The 18,319-nt window shown below is 41.8% G+C and overlaps 1 protein-coding gene across 1 annotated transcript; it reads right to left on the bottom strand.

The window, feature by feature from the left end:
* Window positions 1-254: 254 nt before the first annotated feature.
* Window positions 255-10,474, bottom strand: LOC308397787 (breast cancer metastasis-suppressor 1-like protein-A). The gene is made up of 10 exons (XM_080883897.1): window positions 10,200-10,474; window positions 9,892-9,982; window positions 8,608-8,735; window positions 8,036-8,115; window positions 7,618-7,714; window positions 6,085-6,174; window positions 5,910-5,974; window positions 5,779-5,818; window positions 5,343-5,472; window positions 255-2,935 (listed from the first exon to the last, which is right to left on the bottom strand). The coding sequence occupies exons 1-10, from the start codon at window positions 10,333-10,335 to the stop codon at window positions 2,818-2,820; spliced, it is 975 nt and encodes a 324-aa protein (XP_080740023.1). The 5' UTR covers window positions 10,336-10,474; the 3' UTR covers window positions 255-2,817.
* Window positions 10,475-18,319: the final 7,845 nt, after the last annotated feature.

The following is an 18,319-nucleotide window of genomic DNA, read 5'->3' as shown; positions in this document are numbered from 1 at the left end:
TGCTAGGCCAAATCTAATAGGATATAACAGTTCTATGCAAAGTTCAAATTTTTCTTTTTTCATCTAAAGCTGCAAAATCAAAAGAAGTTAGCTTGACTCAAGCTGAGCAGTGCACAGTGATACTGTAATCACTTCAAAGCACAGACGCTTTCCTTTTCCTTCTTCTTTAAAAGTATAGAAAGAACAGTGAAGCTAACACTAGCATATGAAGGTCAGGCCACGGTGATGTGAATGTGCAGATTAGACTCTTCAAATCATATTGACACAAAGTCTTTAATCAGTTGTACATGCATTGGCACAATATCACATTTTTATTTATTTTTCTTTTTAGCTGTGATGTGAAAAAAAGAACCGTGATGCATAAAAAGGTTAAAAAAAACAAATGAAAAACATGTACGCTGATGCGCCAGGACTACGCATACTTTTTTTCATCTTTTATGAATGTTGCAAGCACCTCTCTTTACAATACTGTTGGCAAGTCATCATTTAAAAACATGTTTGCAAAGATAAAAAACAAAGAGCACGGTAAACGCAATGCAAAGCAGGATCTCCTTCAGTTAATCGAACCTAATTTACACGTATGAAGGGACGTCTGATTGGATGGATCGTACACACGCATAAAAAAGAAAACCAAAATCACATCAAATACATCAATGCTGACAAACTGTTTTTTGTTTTTTACTTACAGCAAAGAAGAAGACAGTGGAATAAGGACAGAGGGGTGACATGAAGGACAAGAAGGGAGGACGGGGAACACAACATAAAAACTGCATGAAATGGAACGATTTACAGATTTGAGTCTTTTGTGACTCCACCAGCACATAAAAAAAGCAGCTCGAACCTGGGAGGTGGAGGTTTCTTTCTTTTCTTTTTTAAACCTAAAGTCTGGAAGTTTGAGGCACTGTCAGAGAAATGGCAACATGACAGGAGGCAGACAGAAGAATCACAAACCACACAGACGTCTGTATGTACAGGGCAGCTCTCTTTGTCGTAAATTTAAACTGTCGTGTTTGCCTTGCTGATCGGTTTGGAGTAGGGCTGCCACGATTACGTCGACTATCAAAATCGTCGACGACTGATTTAATAGTCGACGCGTCGTTTGAAGCTTTGTAAGATCCCAAAAGACGCAGGAATAAGTAGCAGGATTTAAGAGTGTAATAACGGACTGAAACAGAAGATGGCAGCACTGCATGTACAAGGATGCCAGCTGCCATTAAACCCAGAAGAAGAAGAAGTAGCTCTGTCCCAGAATTCATAGCGCAGCCCAGCTCAGTTTCCAACAATGGCGGCAGCTAGTTAGTTTTAATATTACTCTTATTATTCTTTCTGGGTCACAAAATAAACGTTTAACATATTTTCAGGCGGGAATGTAGCTGTGTAAACCTCAAATATCTGCTCAGTTTATCAAGACACCACATATTTTCAAAAGCGCTCCGACGTTTTCGGAGACGTCTGTTACCCACTAGCTCGATAGCTAGCCGGGGGCTAGGCTAACTAGAGCCGTGAGAACACCGGACTCCCGGCAAATCGTTTTCAAACCCACCGCCGTCTTTCACTACTCAGGTTAAACATGATATATGAGTCACTTAGATAACTTAAAAATGTTATTGTTTGGCTTTTTTTTAGTATTTTATTTGTTCCTGAGTAAATCGGTTTGGCTGAGATTAAAGTTATAGTTTTTACACAGCTGAATAAACATCAAAGAGACAGCTGATTATCAGAAGTGTGAGATGCTCAGAATTTACTCCGGTGTCCTGTTATATTTTAGATAGCAAGGAGTTTATTAAACTTCACCGAAACAATCTGCAAATGTCATTAAAATTTAATAAACTATCATCTTGTCTTTATTGTTAGTTAGCACAGACCTGAAACACTTAAAGCTGTAAGCTAATGATAGTTATATAAGAGCAGATGCTGCTGGTGCAATAAGCTGTACGTTTTACATCCAATGGATGATGATCTGATTAGTGACTAATCGCAAAAATAATCGGTGACTAGTCGACTATCAAAATAATCGTTTGTGGCAGCCCTACTTTGGAGTTAAATAAAATGTAGTGCTGGAAAAAAAGATAATCCTAAAAGACCAAGAGTTTGTTTAGTACAGTGCCCTTCAATAAATCCTCTGGGGTGCTTTAATCTCATGGTGTTCATAATATAACTACTCACATAATATTGATTCTGTTACACTTTTTAAACTAAATTAAAGTTGGTCTGGGGTCCCTGGGGATCCCAATACAGATCTATCAGGCTCTGTACGAGCATGAAATTCAAGTGTAACTGGTGCGTCTGGAGAGGCAAATCAAACACACTGCTGATGGCGTTAGTGTTTCTCACTCACACATTCGCTGACCCGCTTCTTTTCTCCCGCTCCTGGTGCTAACCCAGTACAGAGTATGGCTTCACTGCGTTGATATTGTTCAGGACTTTCTGTCCCCCCCCCCCAAAACCCCTCCATCAGCCGAGGCATTGTCTAGTCTCAGAAAGGCACGCGACTGAGCTCTGTGGTTCACAGTTTGCTAATGCTCTGGTTCTTCACCTTTCTGTTTAGCAGCACTTTGCATTGATCTCCGTTCCAGAGAAAATGACACTTTGTGACCTTGTCGATAAGATACATATACATATTTACAGAGAAGATCGTCTCCTTATAGCAGAAGGGTCAGTTTATGTATTTGCAACTTGTGCACAGAGGGAGTGAAATGAGATGTGTATGTGTGTTGCAGTAGTAGTAAAATGTACAAAAATACCACATGGAAAAGGACACTGAGAAAGACAAACGCAGCAGAGATGATGGTTTTTGTATGTGGCCGTGTTTTTCATTTACGAGTGTTTGATTGTGTATTTGCCTTTCTGCAGCTGGGAGATGTACAGCTTTGACTTGGTACCATCCAGTCGTTTGAACCACACCTCATCATTGTTGATGGTGGTGATGATGGCACTGCATGACACACAAAAAACAACAACAACAACAACGTCAGTGAACAATCGCCCCCCAGTCCTCTCAGATGCCAAAGACGTGTGTGATGACTGTGTGCAAACACACAGGAGGACGCAGCTACTAAGCAGGAAGCCAAAGTCAAACCTGCTCTGTAATGCTCAGCAGGCTTCTGGTTAGAAAACAATAAAGATTTAATAGATGCGTCCTAAACATGTTCTTGATTAGTTTATCAGTGTTTCACATTGTCGTTCAGGGTTTTTGGCCCTCGTCTTTACAACAGAGCCTCGTGGCCATTCGTTTATGCACAGCTGTCCTAAATATCCCGCCACAGCATATCAATCACTTTGATATAATCTCTGGACTTGTGACTGGGCAAACTGATTCCTTCCATCACACCTCCACCACTGTGCGTTTGGTATGAGGCATTTGTGCTGATATGTTGGACCTGTGCATTACGGTCAAACATCTCCACTTTGGTCTCATCTGTCCAAAGGAAATTGCTCCAGACGTCTTCGCACACCTAAACCCTGCTGCACAGTGAAAGTATCTAAACTGTTGGAGGCATCGTGGTAGCGCTCCATCTTTTAAATACAGTCTATAGTGCAGAAGTGACCTCACTTACTCTCCCTGAGCCGTTAGCTTGCACACTTTCTATAAGCAGAGAAAAAACACTAACACCAAAAAACACTGCTCTAATACAGACATTATACAATCAAGTGGACAGACGGGTTGAAACTAGGATGAGCAGGAGCGAGTAGATGAGCTTAAGGCATTGAAAAACAGCAACAAACCATTTCATATATTCCACTGAATGGCCAAAGTTTCCTAAAGACAGTTATAAAAACACATATTTTTATTTTGTTGTCATTGGGTTACTTCTGTGTTCCAATCATTGGCAAATAATAGTGAAGAATGAAGAAAACTGACCATAAAACTGGCAGAACAATTTAATAAGTAGTGGCCTAATTTGTGGTTTAATAAGTTTAATAATGAGTTCTAAATCTAAAATAACAAAGAGTGTACACAGATTTATAAATCTGAGACCGTGTGTCCACACTTTGGATCTCACAGATCTGAGCTGCAAACATACGAGCATTTCATACACCCAGCCTCAGGTGTCTACAGGTCATCCCTGATGCAGGAGAACAAAAATAACTGGATCATTGCGAGTCCAGAGCTGCACAGGAGGACTAAAACCTAAATAACAACATGAACATTTTATCCTTCTGATGTTTTGACCAGTTAATTAATAGCTGTCCAAGTATATCAGGTGTCTGTTGTTAGCAGTGTTGGTCATGTGAGCACTTCTCCTGGCTTTTATTTCAGCAGCTCATTTGCTGCTCTGACTGGCTCCTTGTTGCAGCATTACTGGAAACACGATTCATTCTACACATGGATGAAACTGCTTGTACTTCTGTCACTGTTGCAATATCCTTTTACTGTACTACTGTTACATGAGATCTGGAAGTGGAATATACTGTAGATTAGTCATTTCTAACCCTGGTAAAGGGTTTAAAAAAGGACCAGATGTTTAACTGCTTGTAAATTGCTTCATCATCCTTCTGTAAAACGTTTCATTCAGTCCTTTATTAGAAGAGCTTCCTCTACGACTGCAGTACAGCAGATATGTTGAGCACCTTTTCTGTGAAAGGCAGACACAGGAAGAATTTGTTCACACCTGCATAAAACAAATGAGTTTCTACTACAGACAAGGAAGTGATGTTCAGGTTCATTACTGAGCTGCTTCCACAGGAAGGATCTCATCACATGGTCAGAGCTACTCCAACTACACTGTCGTCCTCAGCCTGCTGAAGATGGTAGTTCAAGAGCACAGTGCTGGAACACATCTGCAGAAAACAGCTGCATTTGTTGTTACAGTTCTTAATACTTAACTTGGCCCCTGTGTATTTGTATAAGTTTAAGTACATTACCTGTAATAATTATAATAATGGATTGCATTTATATAGCGCGTTTCAAGGCACCCAAAGCACTTTACAATTTCACTATTCATTCACTCTCACATTCACACACTGGTGGAGGCAGCTACAGTCGTAGCCACAGCTGCCCTGGGGTATATTGTCTGGTGTGCATGGCTGCCATATCACAGCTCTAACTGCTCATAACAGCCACCTGCTTGTTTCGCCACTCAGTGGTGGCGGTAAAAGCGAGGGGGAGGTGATGTGGCATCATTGCGTGCCTTCAACTGACAGCGCATCCTTTCCAGACGGCACACAGGGCGCGACGCAGAATGTGCAGCCACATTCAGCCTCGTAGGCACATTGTCTCCCCAGCATGTGACTAGAGAGCCATTCAGTCACATAGCCTTGCACAGTGTGTCACGAGCAGACGCACACACATTCAGAATTCATACTAGAAGCTGTTTCCAATAAACCCCCTTCCCACACACCTAGTTGGGTACTCGTCCTTCCTGTTGATACAGATGGCCTGTCCCCTGGAGTACCACTGGTTGTCATAGAAAAGTCGACCGTCCTCGGAGCGTGCCACGTGGTGATGTCTGTCAGGCTTTACTGCAGGCACTGGAGAAGGAGCAGGAAAGAGAGGAAGAGACGGAGAGGTTTCAAGACAAGCGACGGGGACAGAGTAAGGTTAAAAGAAATAAAAAGTCTTCTAAAAAAGGAGGGAGTCTCCTCTGAGCACAAAGTACTGAGTCAAAACCCCTCGTGTGTAAGTGCGGGTCGATCGCCACACTCAGCCAGGTATCGACTGTAACCAAGGACGAGGAGAAACTCTTAGCGTGTCAGGCTACATTTCACTGTGTGTTATACTTGTATAACTATGCATGTGACAAATAATAAAGAACCTTGAAGAACCTTGAACCTTACCATCCACCTTCACCCTGTGGGGCCCCAGTGATGCCATTGCCTGTGAGGGGAGGACACAGACACAACTTGAAAGGTTAAATCACAGCTTGGACACATTCAGCAGGTGACAAACTCTGCTTTCAGAAGAATACCTTTCTTATTGCAGTCCAGTCTTCAAGGATATCCAGGTCTTGCAGCATGTAAACAATATAAGGCCGTGATAGAAGTTGAGGAAAAAAACAGGAAAAACAAACAAAACATTGGTTTTAACAGCACGTCTGTGTGTGGAGATGAATGAGACAAGGACAGAACAGCAGCGAAGGATATCAGAAACAACAACGGGCTTCTTCTTCTTGACCGGGCAGAACGGGTCCTTTTTCTTGTTCTTCCGTGAGTGCAATCCATCATTCCACAACTCTGCAGAACGGAGAGAGAGCGGAAAACAGCTGTGCGTTTGACCACTTCCTTCTACACTGCTCAAAACAACACATCAGATTTCAACAAGGATCAAAATCATGCTGGATATCTATACTCATAAGAACAGGAAGGCTCCACCAGACAATGTCCATCCCTCAGGCCACCTGTGTAGGATCACCTACGAGCAGTGACACTGACCCTGGTCGAATGCAAAACTAGTGAAACAACAGTCCTGTTTTGGGGTTGTCTGTTTTGAAACAGTGTAGATTTAACTGACAATAAACTCATCCGATGTCATTACTTGGATTATAAATCAGATGAGCAGTGCAGCTGTGGGTCCCCGCAGGTCATCACGAGGATTGCAGAATTAAAGCTGTACCCGTCCATCTTTTATTTACAGTATAGTACAGCTAGGCAACCTAAATGTGAGTCACCATCAGTGTTGGTCAAGTTACTTGAAAAATAATGAGTAACTAATTACTGATTACGTCCCCCAAAAAGTAATTCTGTTACTTTACTGATTACTTATTTTCAAAAGTAATTAATTACTTAGTTACTTTGTAAAAACACGATTTACAACCTGAATAGGTGATAAAGCGATAGATCTTTCAGCCCAATTCTACTTTTTCTGCCTTGTTTTATTAGTTTTAATCTTTTAACTTTATGCATCAAGCAAAAATGTAATTATATGCAACATTCTCTGACTGGAAGAAATTTGTTTAACATTTAAACCTATTTTCTGCACATTCCAGCACATAAAATAATTTTTTGTGTGTGTTTACACTCAGTCTTTCAAATAGATGCAAGTAAAACACAGCAGAACATAAATAAAGTCAAAGACTCAGCGGTCCTGTTGCTCTATTTTCACCTGTAAAGCAGGAGTGGGGCAGGCGGAGGTTTACCCTGGTGCAGGTGTGCAGCGGTCAGTGGAAGAATCCGCGAGTTTCTCTGTGAGTTTCCCATTACGTCGTAGCTACTCGGTGCTTGCTCGGAAGTTTAGACGTTTTCTTCCCACCCACAGCGGACACTAGTGTTTTTGTCACTTTTTATGGAATCAAACTCAAAGTAAGGTCAGTACTTCCACGCTTTAAACGCTGCACGCTCATACTCTCTCTGCACTCGATATATGATCCATTGTTGATCTGCACACAGCTGCTGTCACTAACATCGCACTCGCTTACGTCACTGTCGTGAGACATTCTCGCAATAAAATCACGGTTTTAGTAACGCAGTAACGGTAATCTAATTACTGTTTTTGCAATAGTAATCCCTTACTTTACTCATTACTTGAAAAAAGTAATCGGATTACAGGTAACGCGTTACTGCCCATCTCTGGTCACCATAGACCCAACTTCTGACAAATGTTTGGTAATTCCTGACTAAACTCTGGATAAATACCTGATAAAAATACAGAATAATAAAAAAGGATGTTCTTGTTGCTACCTGAGGTAATGTCGATACTGTGCCTGTCTTCCTCCAGTCTTCTGATCTTTTCCTCCAACTCACTCTGCACAGTATCAAACAGCAGCAACTTCTCACTCTAGAAGGCAGAAAACACACACACGCACACACACACACACACACACACACACACGCACACACACACACACACACACACACACACACACGCACACACGCACACACGCACGCACACACACACACACACACACACACACACAACAATACTGAGCAAAAATGGTCAAATAGCTTAAACTAGTAGGATTGAGTTGAATTTACTCCACAATTAAGCAAAACATCTCAAAAATCTAAAATTACAGACGTATTTGAAACTTCAAAAGAAAGAAAAAAGATAAAGAATTCTGTGTTTTTGAACAAGATGTATTTTAACTTGGCCTCTCACCTCCCAGTGCTGGCACGCTGCTTGGATCTCACACTCGTATTTGTTCTTTACTGACTCCAAGCACAGCTCCCTGTAGATCCCTGGAAAAAAATCATACAAATCTAATCTGCAGGAAGGACAAGATCCTTTTCTGTAGCTGAGAGTTGTACATAAAGGAGGTGATAGCATTTCAAAGTTTATATTCCCATTTAAAATGCCAAGAAAATATAGTGAACCCTTTAAATGATCAGGATCTCTACACATAAATCAAGATCGATACACACGTGCTTGAAGCACAGATGAAATCTGTGGAAATCTGAGAAGAAGCTACAGAAACACTCCGATGGAGATTACTGCTGTTAAACAAGTTCACTTCAGGGATGCACCTAATTTCTCCAGCCTGCATGATTCAGTATTGTTCAGTCAGACCATCTTTGCTTGGACTTGTGACTTAGATGGAGGTCAGACCTTATTTTGTAAGTAATATTTGCAGAAATACTGTTAATCCAACTGGGTTCACAAACTACAATGTAAACTTTGTATGTCAAGGTCACAGTCAGACCTATACGTCTCCATGACAACTATAGACTCACCGGCCACTTTGGTCCTGATCTGCATGTTCTCCTGCAGGTTGGCTAAAGGTTCCAGATACTCTTGGGCACAACCGGCCATGACCTCCTGGAGCTTGATGTCCACCTGGCTCAAACGCTCCTTATACAACCTGAACGGCAGATAGTTGCATTTTAAAACTGTGTTGTAATGTCTGTTGTCAAACCCATTTTAGAACTGATGTATAAATGTGACTGGCATGGCCCGGCCCGGTGAATGACAGGTAGAAATCTCTCCAAATATGACATAAGTAAGTACCTGGACTGGACAGTAATAACCCAGGAATGACACAGAATCCAAAGGCACACTGGAGGTCTGTACTGTGAAGCAAGATTTGGGGCTTATTGATGCAAATCCAGGTTCACCCTTTGGGTTTTCAGTGTTACGAGGGTGTGTTATGACTCACTTCTTACTGGGGAATTATGCTTCAGCAGGAAATCTATGGCACAACCTGGTGTGAAATGTAGCACCTCTCTAGAAATGGAGCTACACGACCAGTTGAGGCAGCCCACAACTATTGCAACTGGCCTTCAGCACTGATTGCTGTTACTATCAGAAGGGCTGTGGGACAAAAGCAGTGGGAAAACTAGAGGGACAAATATGTTAACCCTGGAAAAACCGACCACAACAAAGAGCGGGGGACGACGGAGGGGAGAAAGGACATGGTAAATAGCATGTAATGCACTAGCACAAGCATGTTTCAATGACATCGGCCACTTGTATAGGTTACGTCGTAGGTTCAGCAAAGATCATGCACAGAAGTCCCAGTCAGGTCATGGCGGGGTACATTGCCATGGTAATCTACAACCTCCTCCAGAGCAGGTTATGTCAAACTATCGTGTGTGGATTTCAGTGTGCAGATAGTGAGCGAGTCTGCAGTGTTTATAGCTGTGTTTGAGCATCACTACGCTCATGTCTCCCCCTCCCTGTAACAGCTGGGATAGTTTCCAGATCTCGCTCCACAAACCTCTATGTTGGGGCAAACTGGTAGATGGCTGCGTGGGTATGTTGAACTTATTTTGTAGTATAGGCCTCTAGACTCACAGCCTCACAGCATACTGGAACACCATTTCAGAACCAGTACTTTATACAAACTGCCTGAAGGCAACAAGACAAATCCATGATATTGACCAGTAATACTGGCTAAAATGGACCAAGATCCACGGTCCATGTCACTGGGAATATCCCAGTGAATCTGACAAACACCTCAGAGTGTGAGTCCCAGATGTCAGAGCTGCTTTCAGTGTGAAACATGTCAGAGAGCTTACTGTTCCTTCAGGTCAGTGAACTGCTTCTCCAGTGTGGTCATCTCATCCAGGCACTCCATCCTCCTCCTCTCACAGTCTTCATCGTCCATCTCTGTTCACATACAGACATGACAGCTTTGACAACCCCTCCACACCACAACTGCTTTTTATCCTCATCCACATGACAACCCCACACTGCACTTCACACCCAAGCAACCTGTCAGCCCATTTTTAAGAGAAATCACGCGCACTGTTAAACATATAAATTACACTCGAGTATGTAACACGAGTTTAACTGTCGGTTGATGTTCAAGGCCTATTTTTCCCACCCGAGCTGTCTCCATCTTCAGACACGGACGAGCTAACGGTATCCTCCTCGTCTGTGGTGCTGCCGTCTTGCTCGGGAAAGTCCACCTCCATTTCTTCGTGGTTGCTTTCTTTCTTCTCCCGCGAGTGGACCGGCATTGCGACTGTCAGATAAGCCGGTGTTAACGGGGTGGCACGGCCTTTCTTCAATGTTTCACCCCGAAGAAAGAGCCAAATGCAGCGGTAGCTAACCGGCTAGCTAGCCCGCATCTACCAGCTGGAAATAGAAACATGGCCACCGTCAACCAATCATAAGGCGCTTTACTGAGTTTGTCCAATCAAATGCTTCTGTGAACGAGCTTGCGACCGGAAGCTTGCAGGGATTTGTAGTCTTTAAAAAAAACTTTTTTCAAAACGTCTCTTTATATCAAGTCTGTTGTGAGGATTAATTCTTTATTTTGTCCATAGATTAATTCTTGTACACTTAACTTAAACATTAACTCCTGACAGCAATTTAGAGACTCTCACAAATGCGTCTATATTTATATTTCATGACAAGCACCTTTTGTTAATATTACAAATCTTTAATTGATTTAGACAGGCTGGCACTGCAGTCTCTGGTGCTGATCAAAATCCATACCTTTAAAAAAATTGTATCCTTTTCATTTTCTATCTTTGGAGGTCATTTTTTTAACCCATCAATTTACTATAACTAGATGCTACTTGTAGTATCTAAGCTATACTGTTACTGTATTAGTTTTTCTTTCCTATTTTCTGTCTGATAGTTACACAGCCACATTTTCAGATAATAAGTTTAGTGTATCTGGACGTATTTGTGTAATCCCAGACTTCAGGCTTCTGTGAATGCACCAATACAGACAGTTTGTGATGGGCAGCCAACCAGAAGAAAGTTGGCTAAAGTAGCCCAAGGAAGGGAGAGTGGTTAACCAGCAGGCACATGGGCGGCCAAGGCTCGCTCATGACTGTAATCTAACAGATGAGCTAACTCAAATGACCAAAACAGTTAATGCAAGTGTCAGAATACACCGTGCATCAGTTTGTTGGGTCCTGCCATCCTTGTTGATGTTACTCTGACACGTACCACCTACCTAAGCATTGTTGCAGACCATTAACATGGTTTCATGGAAACTGTATTCCCTGATGGCTGTGGCTTCTTTCAGCAGGAACAGCGCACTGCCACAGACCAACAATGGTCTAGGAAAGGTTTGTGGAGCACAACAATGACTTTGAGGTGTTGACTTGGCCTTCAAATTCTCCAGACCTCAATCCAGTCGACCATCGTTTGGATGCGATGGACAAACAAGTCTGATCCATGAAGGCCTCACCTCACAGCTTAAAGGATTTGCTGGTAAAATCTTGGTGCCAGATACAACAGCACACCTTCAGGTTTAGTGGGTCAGGGTTGTTGTGACATCTAAAGAGGGACCAATATTAGTCAGGTGGTCATAATGTTATACCTCATCAGTGTGTAAGTCAACTGTAGGGGTTTATAAGTTCCTCCAAATGGTTATTGTGTTGCCCCTTTTCTTTACTTCATAATGCAAATCATCTAAAAGAAACTTCTCAAACATCCTACGAGCTGTTGGAAAAGTATTGTGGGAAGTGTTGTTAATGCTGATTTTATCTGTTGTCACGCTCTGTTTTGTAATTTTAACTTATTTTATGTATTTTATGACTATTGTTCCTTTTATTAATTGTGTTTTTTTGTAAGGTGACCTTGGGTTTCTGAAAGGCGCCCTCAAATAAATGTATTATTATTATTATTATTATTATTATTATTATTATTATTATATAATATAAAAAGCATGTAATATAATATATTCAATAACTTGAACTCACTCAAAAGGCAAGATGACATTTTGGTTAGATCACGATTAACCTTTAAGGCTGTTATTTCCACCTTAAAGCTGTAAAAAAACCCATCTCAACAGAAATGGATACTATTCATGTTTCTTTGTGTTGTTACTTGCACTTAAATAGTAAATACCACCTGAGTTATGGCTCTGTGAAGTGTTTTCACAGGAGTTAAAAGTAACTCACATCTGCAGGGAATATGAGAGCTGCAGGTGTGGAGCTCTAATGAACATGGAGACTGGAAGCACAGAGAAAGTCTCATCAGAGCTGACTCATGAATGACAGCGTGTTAGTCCTGCAGGTCTGGACCCTTTATTTGGCTCTGGAACCAGACAGGTTCCAAGCACCCGGTGCAGCTGCAGGAACACATTGCAGAGGTGTTAGAGAGCCTCTGCAAGCTGAGTGGCAGATGATTCAAGCACCTCGGGGTTCAAGCTGTCACGGCTCGACGCTTGACTCTATTCTCACTCACCTGGGTGGCAGTGAAGGATGACTTGAGGAGCGAGAGGAGGCTGCAGTCGTGATGTTGTGTTGTGCGGTGATGGACAGTCGGAAGAATGAAAGTAGTGCATTTTCTTTCACTGGAGAAGATTGCAGCACTTCGGTAAAATAAAATCAGTACATGCCGAATGGTGTTCAATTTCACTGTTTAATATTTGCATATGCAGGGATAAGAGACAAACCCCATACAGGCTTTCATACAGATATTAAACTTAGGTATTTACAGAATAAGCACCATGAAATTGCAACCTTTAGAAGACAGAAACTAAGCCAGAAAATGTGATTACCTGACAAGAAGTTGCTTTTTAACGTAGTTTAATGATCCCTCACTTGTGATAGTCTTGTCTTTATTTTGAGCTCCTTCGGTTATTAATTTACTTGTTGCCAGGAGAGATCTGTGCACAGCTCTCTTTGACTATACAGTGATCCATTTGTTGGAAATGTAAACGCAGCTTTTTGATGTCTGATAAAATGGATTTTGGTGTCCTGTAATGAGGTAGTTTACGTTTTTTAAACATTTGCTTTCATGAAATGTACAATATTCGACTTAGTATAGTGCTGTACACATTATCCACTCAGAGCCCACAATCTTCACCTTTCAACCACACGAGGGCGATAGAGGCCTTTGACAGTGGTTCTCCAAAGCTCCTCTGTTCTTGAAATCACTCAAGTGAAAGAGAAACAATTAAGAATAATGATAAACTCAAACAAATAAAATAGTACACAATTTAACTACGAATAGCTGATTGCATTACACAATAGACAAATAAACTTAATATGCTTGCTGTTGGCTGCACAAATGGTACAAAAATATGAAACAGCAAAGCTTTACCCAAGACAGGGATTGTGAATTTCTTAACCCTTTAACAAAAGTCTCAGGATTAGGCAGGATTTTACCTGAGAGTACAGTCAAAAGCAGAGGTGTAACAACTCCACAGAAAGACGGTGATTTGTCTTTTGCCCTTCTCCCCCGTCCCTCTTCTCAGCTGTTTCTCTTTCCCTCTTTCTTTCTCCCCTTCTTTCCCCCAGTCAAGTCTGTCCCGTATTCAGTAAGTGAAAATAAAATAAACAATAAAAGGTGAATCAAATGGACCATTACGGCAAGGCTGGGATGGTCAGTTTGGTAAAGTAAATCCGTTGGGCCTCTTTCTTTGCCTTTAGACAACAATTCTGATGCAAAAGAGCCAAACGGGACAGGCCAAAAAAAAAAAAAAAAAAAAAAAAAAAAAGAAAGACGGTGATACTTGTTTGGCTGTGTTGCACAAACCAATGAGAATTAGGATACAAAGAAATCCAGTAAGCTCATACCCTGAACAGTTCAATCTAATTCACCGAATTAATCAAAGTTCAAGAGTATTATCAGTAGTAACCATAAAATACATGGAAATATGTGAACGGCATGTCGCTGCGCTGGACCACTCCCTCCATGATCAGTATTTGGCATTTGATGACTTTCCTTCTTTATCATTTTCCATACATACATTCTGTTGTTGGCTCTTATTCAGCTGCCATATGTTGGGAGGCAGACTACACCCTAGACAGGTCGCCACTCTGTCGCAGGGCTAACACAGAGAGACAACCGTTACAGTCAACCTATGATTTAGAATCACCAATTAAATCAACCCCACTAACTGCATGTCTTTGGCCTGTGTGAAGGTGGAGAACCAACGCAGACACAGGAAGAACAACTCCAGAGAGAAAGGCCCCGGCCATATGGGGGATTTGAACCCAGGACCTTCTTTCTGTGAGGCAACCGTGCTAACTATTGCATCTTGTTCTGTACGTTAGGAGTAAAAAACCCCATTAGGTGCTCGTTGTGTTTGTAGGAGTAGCAATTTTTGTGAACTACAGATGAACCGGTGGGATGACGGATGTGTCACGGCGTGGGCTCGTCTGTCTTTAGGCCGGTTGAGCTAAAAATTACATTCTGTGTCTTTCCTCAGATTTTTTTTGTCCACAGTGGCGAAGGATGAGATCTCAGAGAGGACTCGGTAACACACGATCCGACTGCACTCACACCGCATTTTTATGTTTAGCCATCATGAATAAAGAGGGTCACCTGAATAACAATGTCTCACATCCATTTTTGCATTGTAAACAAGTGGATAGTGTGTCCCATTGTGGGATGGCATTATTGGCTTTCCTTTCATAAAGGTTGACCCAGTGTATCATATGCTCGGGGGGGATAAGAAGGAAGGCAGTGGGTGAGCTTTCAGGGAATTAAACCGGTTGTTTTCACAATCAGCTGACTATTAGGCCTCAAGGTGACGGCACATGGCTATTTTTAGGGGGCTAAAGAGGTGTGTTAAGTTCCCCGTGTAGACATTTGTAACATTTCTGCACTATCAGGAAACAGACAAGAAAAACCTTTTAATTTTTAATGTTCTTTTAAAGTTACATTAAAGTCATTTAATGAGCTTTTATTCTCTGTGTGGTGGCTGCACATGCAGATCTACTAATAATGTCAAATAATACATACTGCTGCATTTTTTTAAAGGTAATTTTTGTACCATCACATTCAGGCCCAGAAACTCAAGCCTGGCCTCCACAAGGTATAAATGTCAAGAGCGCAATAAGAACCCTCTGATACGACCTGCAGAGGGTAAAGCCCCAGAGACAGGCTGCTGCCCATGTAACAGTACAATAAGCACATTAAGAGAGTGTTGATCCCTTTGGCTCAGTTCACTCTTTATCTGTGGAAAAAAGAAGAAAGAAAAGTAAGCAAAGATTTTTCTAATTTAATCTGGGCCTCGTCTTGAATCAGTGCATTTGTGTTCATAATCTATAAGCAGCTGTGATTTCAGTTGTTCCTGGCCCTCTGTGTCTATTAAGTCTTTCTTTGGAACTTCCAGTCCTTATCCACATCCACAGCATCCTCTACTGGCCACATTGCCATATTGGTCTTGGTGCTATAGTTGCTTTGATAGTGATAATAAATGATTAATCAAAACATTTAAATAACTGTAGATAAACAAGATTTCCCCCCTTCCTTTCCCCCCTTATCTCTTGAGTTTATCCTTTATAAATCATCTTAGTTTCTCCTTTATTTTTTAAGCCTGTTGTTCATGATTTCCACATCTCGGATGCAATCTGATCCATTCCATGCTTTCTAACTGCGTCTCCTGTTACTGCGTTACTGCAGCTAGACTGAAGGGGGAGGCTGTAGCAGATCACAAAGGTACTTTTTAGGTGGAGGCCAAAAATACGCTGTGGCTTTTCGGGTGGTCTGACACGCAGTAATGAATCCATTATGTGTCTGCTGGCTGCATTTGTTTTTCCTCTCTCCAAAAACACACAGAATGTTCCAGTCGTCTTACCAGCGACTGCTGATTCTCTGAACTCCTTTAACAGTACGGGTCATTCTAGCAGCACGAGCTAGTGCACGACACCAAAGCTGACAGGAGGCCTGCCTGATGTTCGGCAGATGCAGAAATATACGGGAGAGTGTTAGACGGTAAAAGATTTTGCTCAGTTGATTCGTGGCTTATCTTGTAGACTCACTATTTCCGTAGTGCGTAGCGCTTCACACGGCTCTAAGTGTGTCAGGAAACTTGGCTTGTTTAATTTGTATTTAGCGCAGTATAGTACTCAGGCAGAAAGTCTGAGCTGTCTTTGTGGTTTATTTCAGAACACTTGTAATGTTTTTTTTTTGTTTCTCATAGTCTTATACAATGCTGGGTTGGCACAACAGACAATCAACGAGAAACTCGAGAGAAGAGAAAGAAAACTAAACAGAGAATCACAGTTTGTGGTCGGGCTGCATGTTTCCTAATTTCCTTCCAACTGTATTACTTAAAGCTTTGCTGGAAGAATCATAGCTCACTGTCACCTGCTTTAACTGCTTTGCATGTCCAGTCACATGGCTGTCAGCACTGTGATAATAATGTGTAAAGCAAAGTAAATACATGAGCTCAGATCATACTTGTGTGCACAGGTCACTGCCCTGCCTATTTTCTGACATCATTAAAATGTGGCTGAAATCACCTGTAGTTGTAATTATGATCTATTCTTCACTTGAAGCGTTTTCTCTTCTGTCTCCTTTGAACCACTGGAGCTAATCGTCTCACTCTAAAGACAGTTTGAGTTCTTGGGCTCATTGTGCTGTGGGAAGCTTTGAAATGGTGTAAATCCCCTCCATTAGCATTCCTCCTCTGCTTAACACTTTGAAATTTTTATTACAATGTTAACTGCCGTTAGCCTGTTTCACTCACTACACGTGTAAAGGCAGAGCTCCAACAGCCCCACAGCTGTCTTAAGCTGAACTGCATGTTGGCATAACCAGTAGACTAGGATTCTACATGTTGTGTGAAAGTACACTAGGTTTTTATGTATTAGTACACAAAATAATTCATCCAAGGCCCAGCAGCGGCTGCACTTCCTCCGTGTCCTCTGCCATGCCTGGAGACAATCGGCAGCTCCTCCTGTCTCAGGAAAGCCAGGCCATCACAGGTGACCCTTGCACCCCGCCCACCACCTGTTTGACCTGCTGCCCTCTGGTCAGCGCCTCAGGTCAATCAGGTTCCACCCCTCCAGACTCTCAAACAGCTTCTTCCTCTGGGCCATTCGGACTGTTAACAAACACTATACACTCACACAAATATGCATGGTTATCCATCACGTTCGTATATATTTCTCTTGTTTGCTTTTTGCTCCTGCCGTCCATTATTTATATTTTATTCTGGCACAGCTGGTGTGGAGCACCCATAATTTCATTGTACAGATAAAATGATGCCTATTCTATTCTATTCTATTCTATTCTATTCTATTCTATTCTATTCTATTCTATTCTATTCTATTCTATTCTATTCTATTCTGGCCTTAGCAGGTTCTAAAATTATTTAAGTGACCTATTGAGCTATTGAATGTAGGAGTAGTGTGTGAAAAGTACACCCTTACATCTTCTGTGACAATTAAGAGGGTAAGTTAGAGCCAGGCTCTGCTAATCAAATGCACATGATAAAGTGATCATCAGTAAACGGGAGCACCTTTATAAAGCAGAGGTTTTGGTACTTTGCTGGTGTGGAGCATTCAGGTGTGTGCTAACATAGTACAGAGGACAAACGTGCAGTTATTGCTGCCCATCAATGTAGGTAGAGTTATAAGGCCATTTACAAACTATGTGGGATTATCATGAGTGGAAAATATTCAAGAGAGTTGCCCATTTTCAAAGGAGTGGATGTCGCAGCAAATCCAACCCAAGGTAAAAAAGACAACAACAAGAAGTACGTCTCAGACTCTATGAGCTTCAGTTAGCATGTTAAATGTCAAAGTTCGTTACAGTACAATAAGATAAAGACTGAACAAATACAGGTTGTTAGGAAGGGTTGCTGGGAGCGCGCCTCGGGCCTCAAAAAAAGGAACATGGCAGCGTAGATATGCAAAGTTGCATCTGGACAAAGCAAAAGACTCCTGGAACAGACAAGACCAAAGCGGAAATGTTTGGACCAAATGCAGCAACACACTCGGTCAAAAGCAAACACAGCACATCAGCACAAGAAGCTCATAACAACTGTCAAGCACAGTGGTGGAGGGGAAGGATTCGGGCTTGTTTTGCAGACCCAACCTTGCAGTCATTAAGTCAACCATGACCTCCTCTGTGAAGGCATCTGTCTGACAGCTAAAGCTTGGCTCAAACTGAATCATGCAACAGGACAACAAACCCAAGCATAGCAACAAATCTACAACAGAATGGCTGAAAAAGAAAAGAATCAAAAATACGCCCAGATAACAATTCCTCTATAATGATGTGAGAGACTGATAAAGTCAT

The sequence above is a fragment of the Rhamphochromis sp. 'chilingali' genome (assembly GCF_963969265.1).
Source record: "Rhamphochromis sp. 'chilingali' genome assembly, chromosome: 5".
Lineage (NCBI taxonomy): Eukaryota > Metazoa > Chordata > Actinopteri > Cichliformes > Cichlidae > Rhamphochromis > Rhamphochromis sp. 'chilingali'.
The sequence above is the reverse complement of the archived record's forward strand: the minus strand, read 5'-3'. Positions and strand labels throughout refer to the sequence as shown.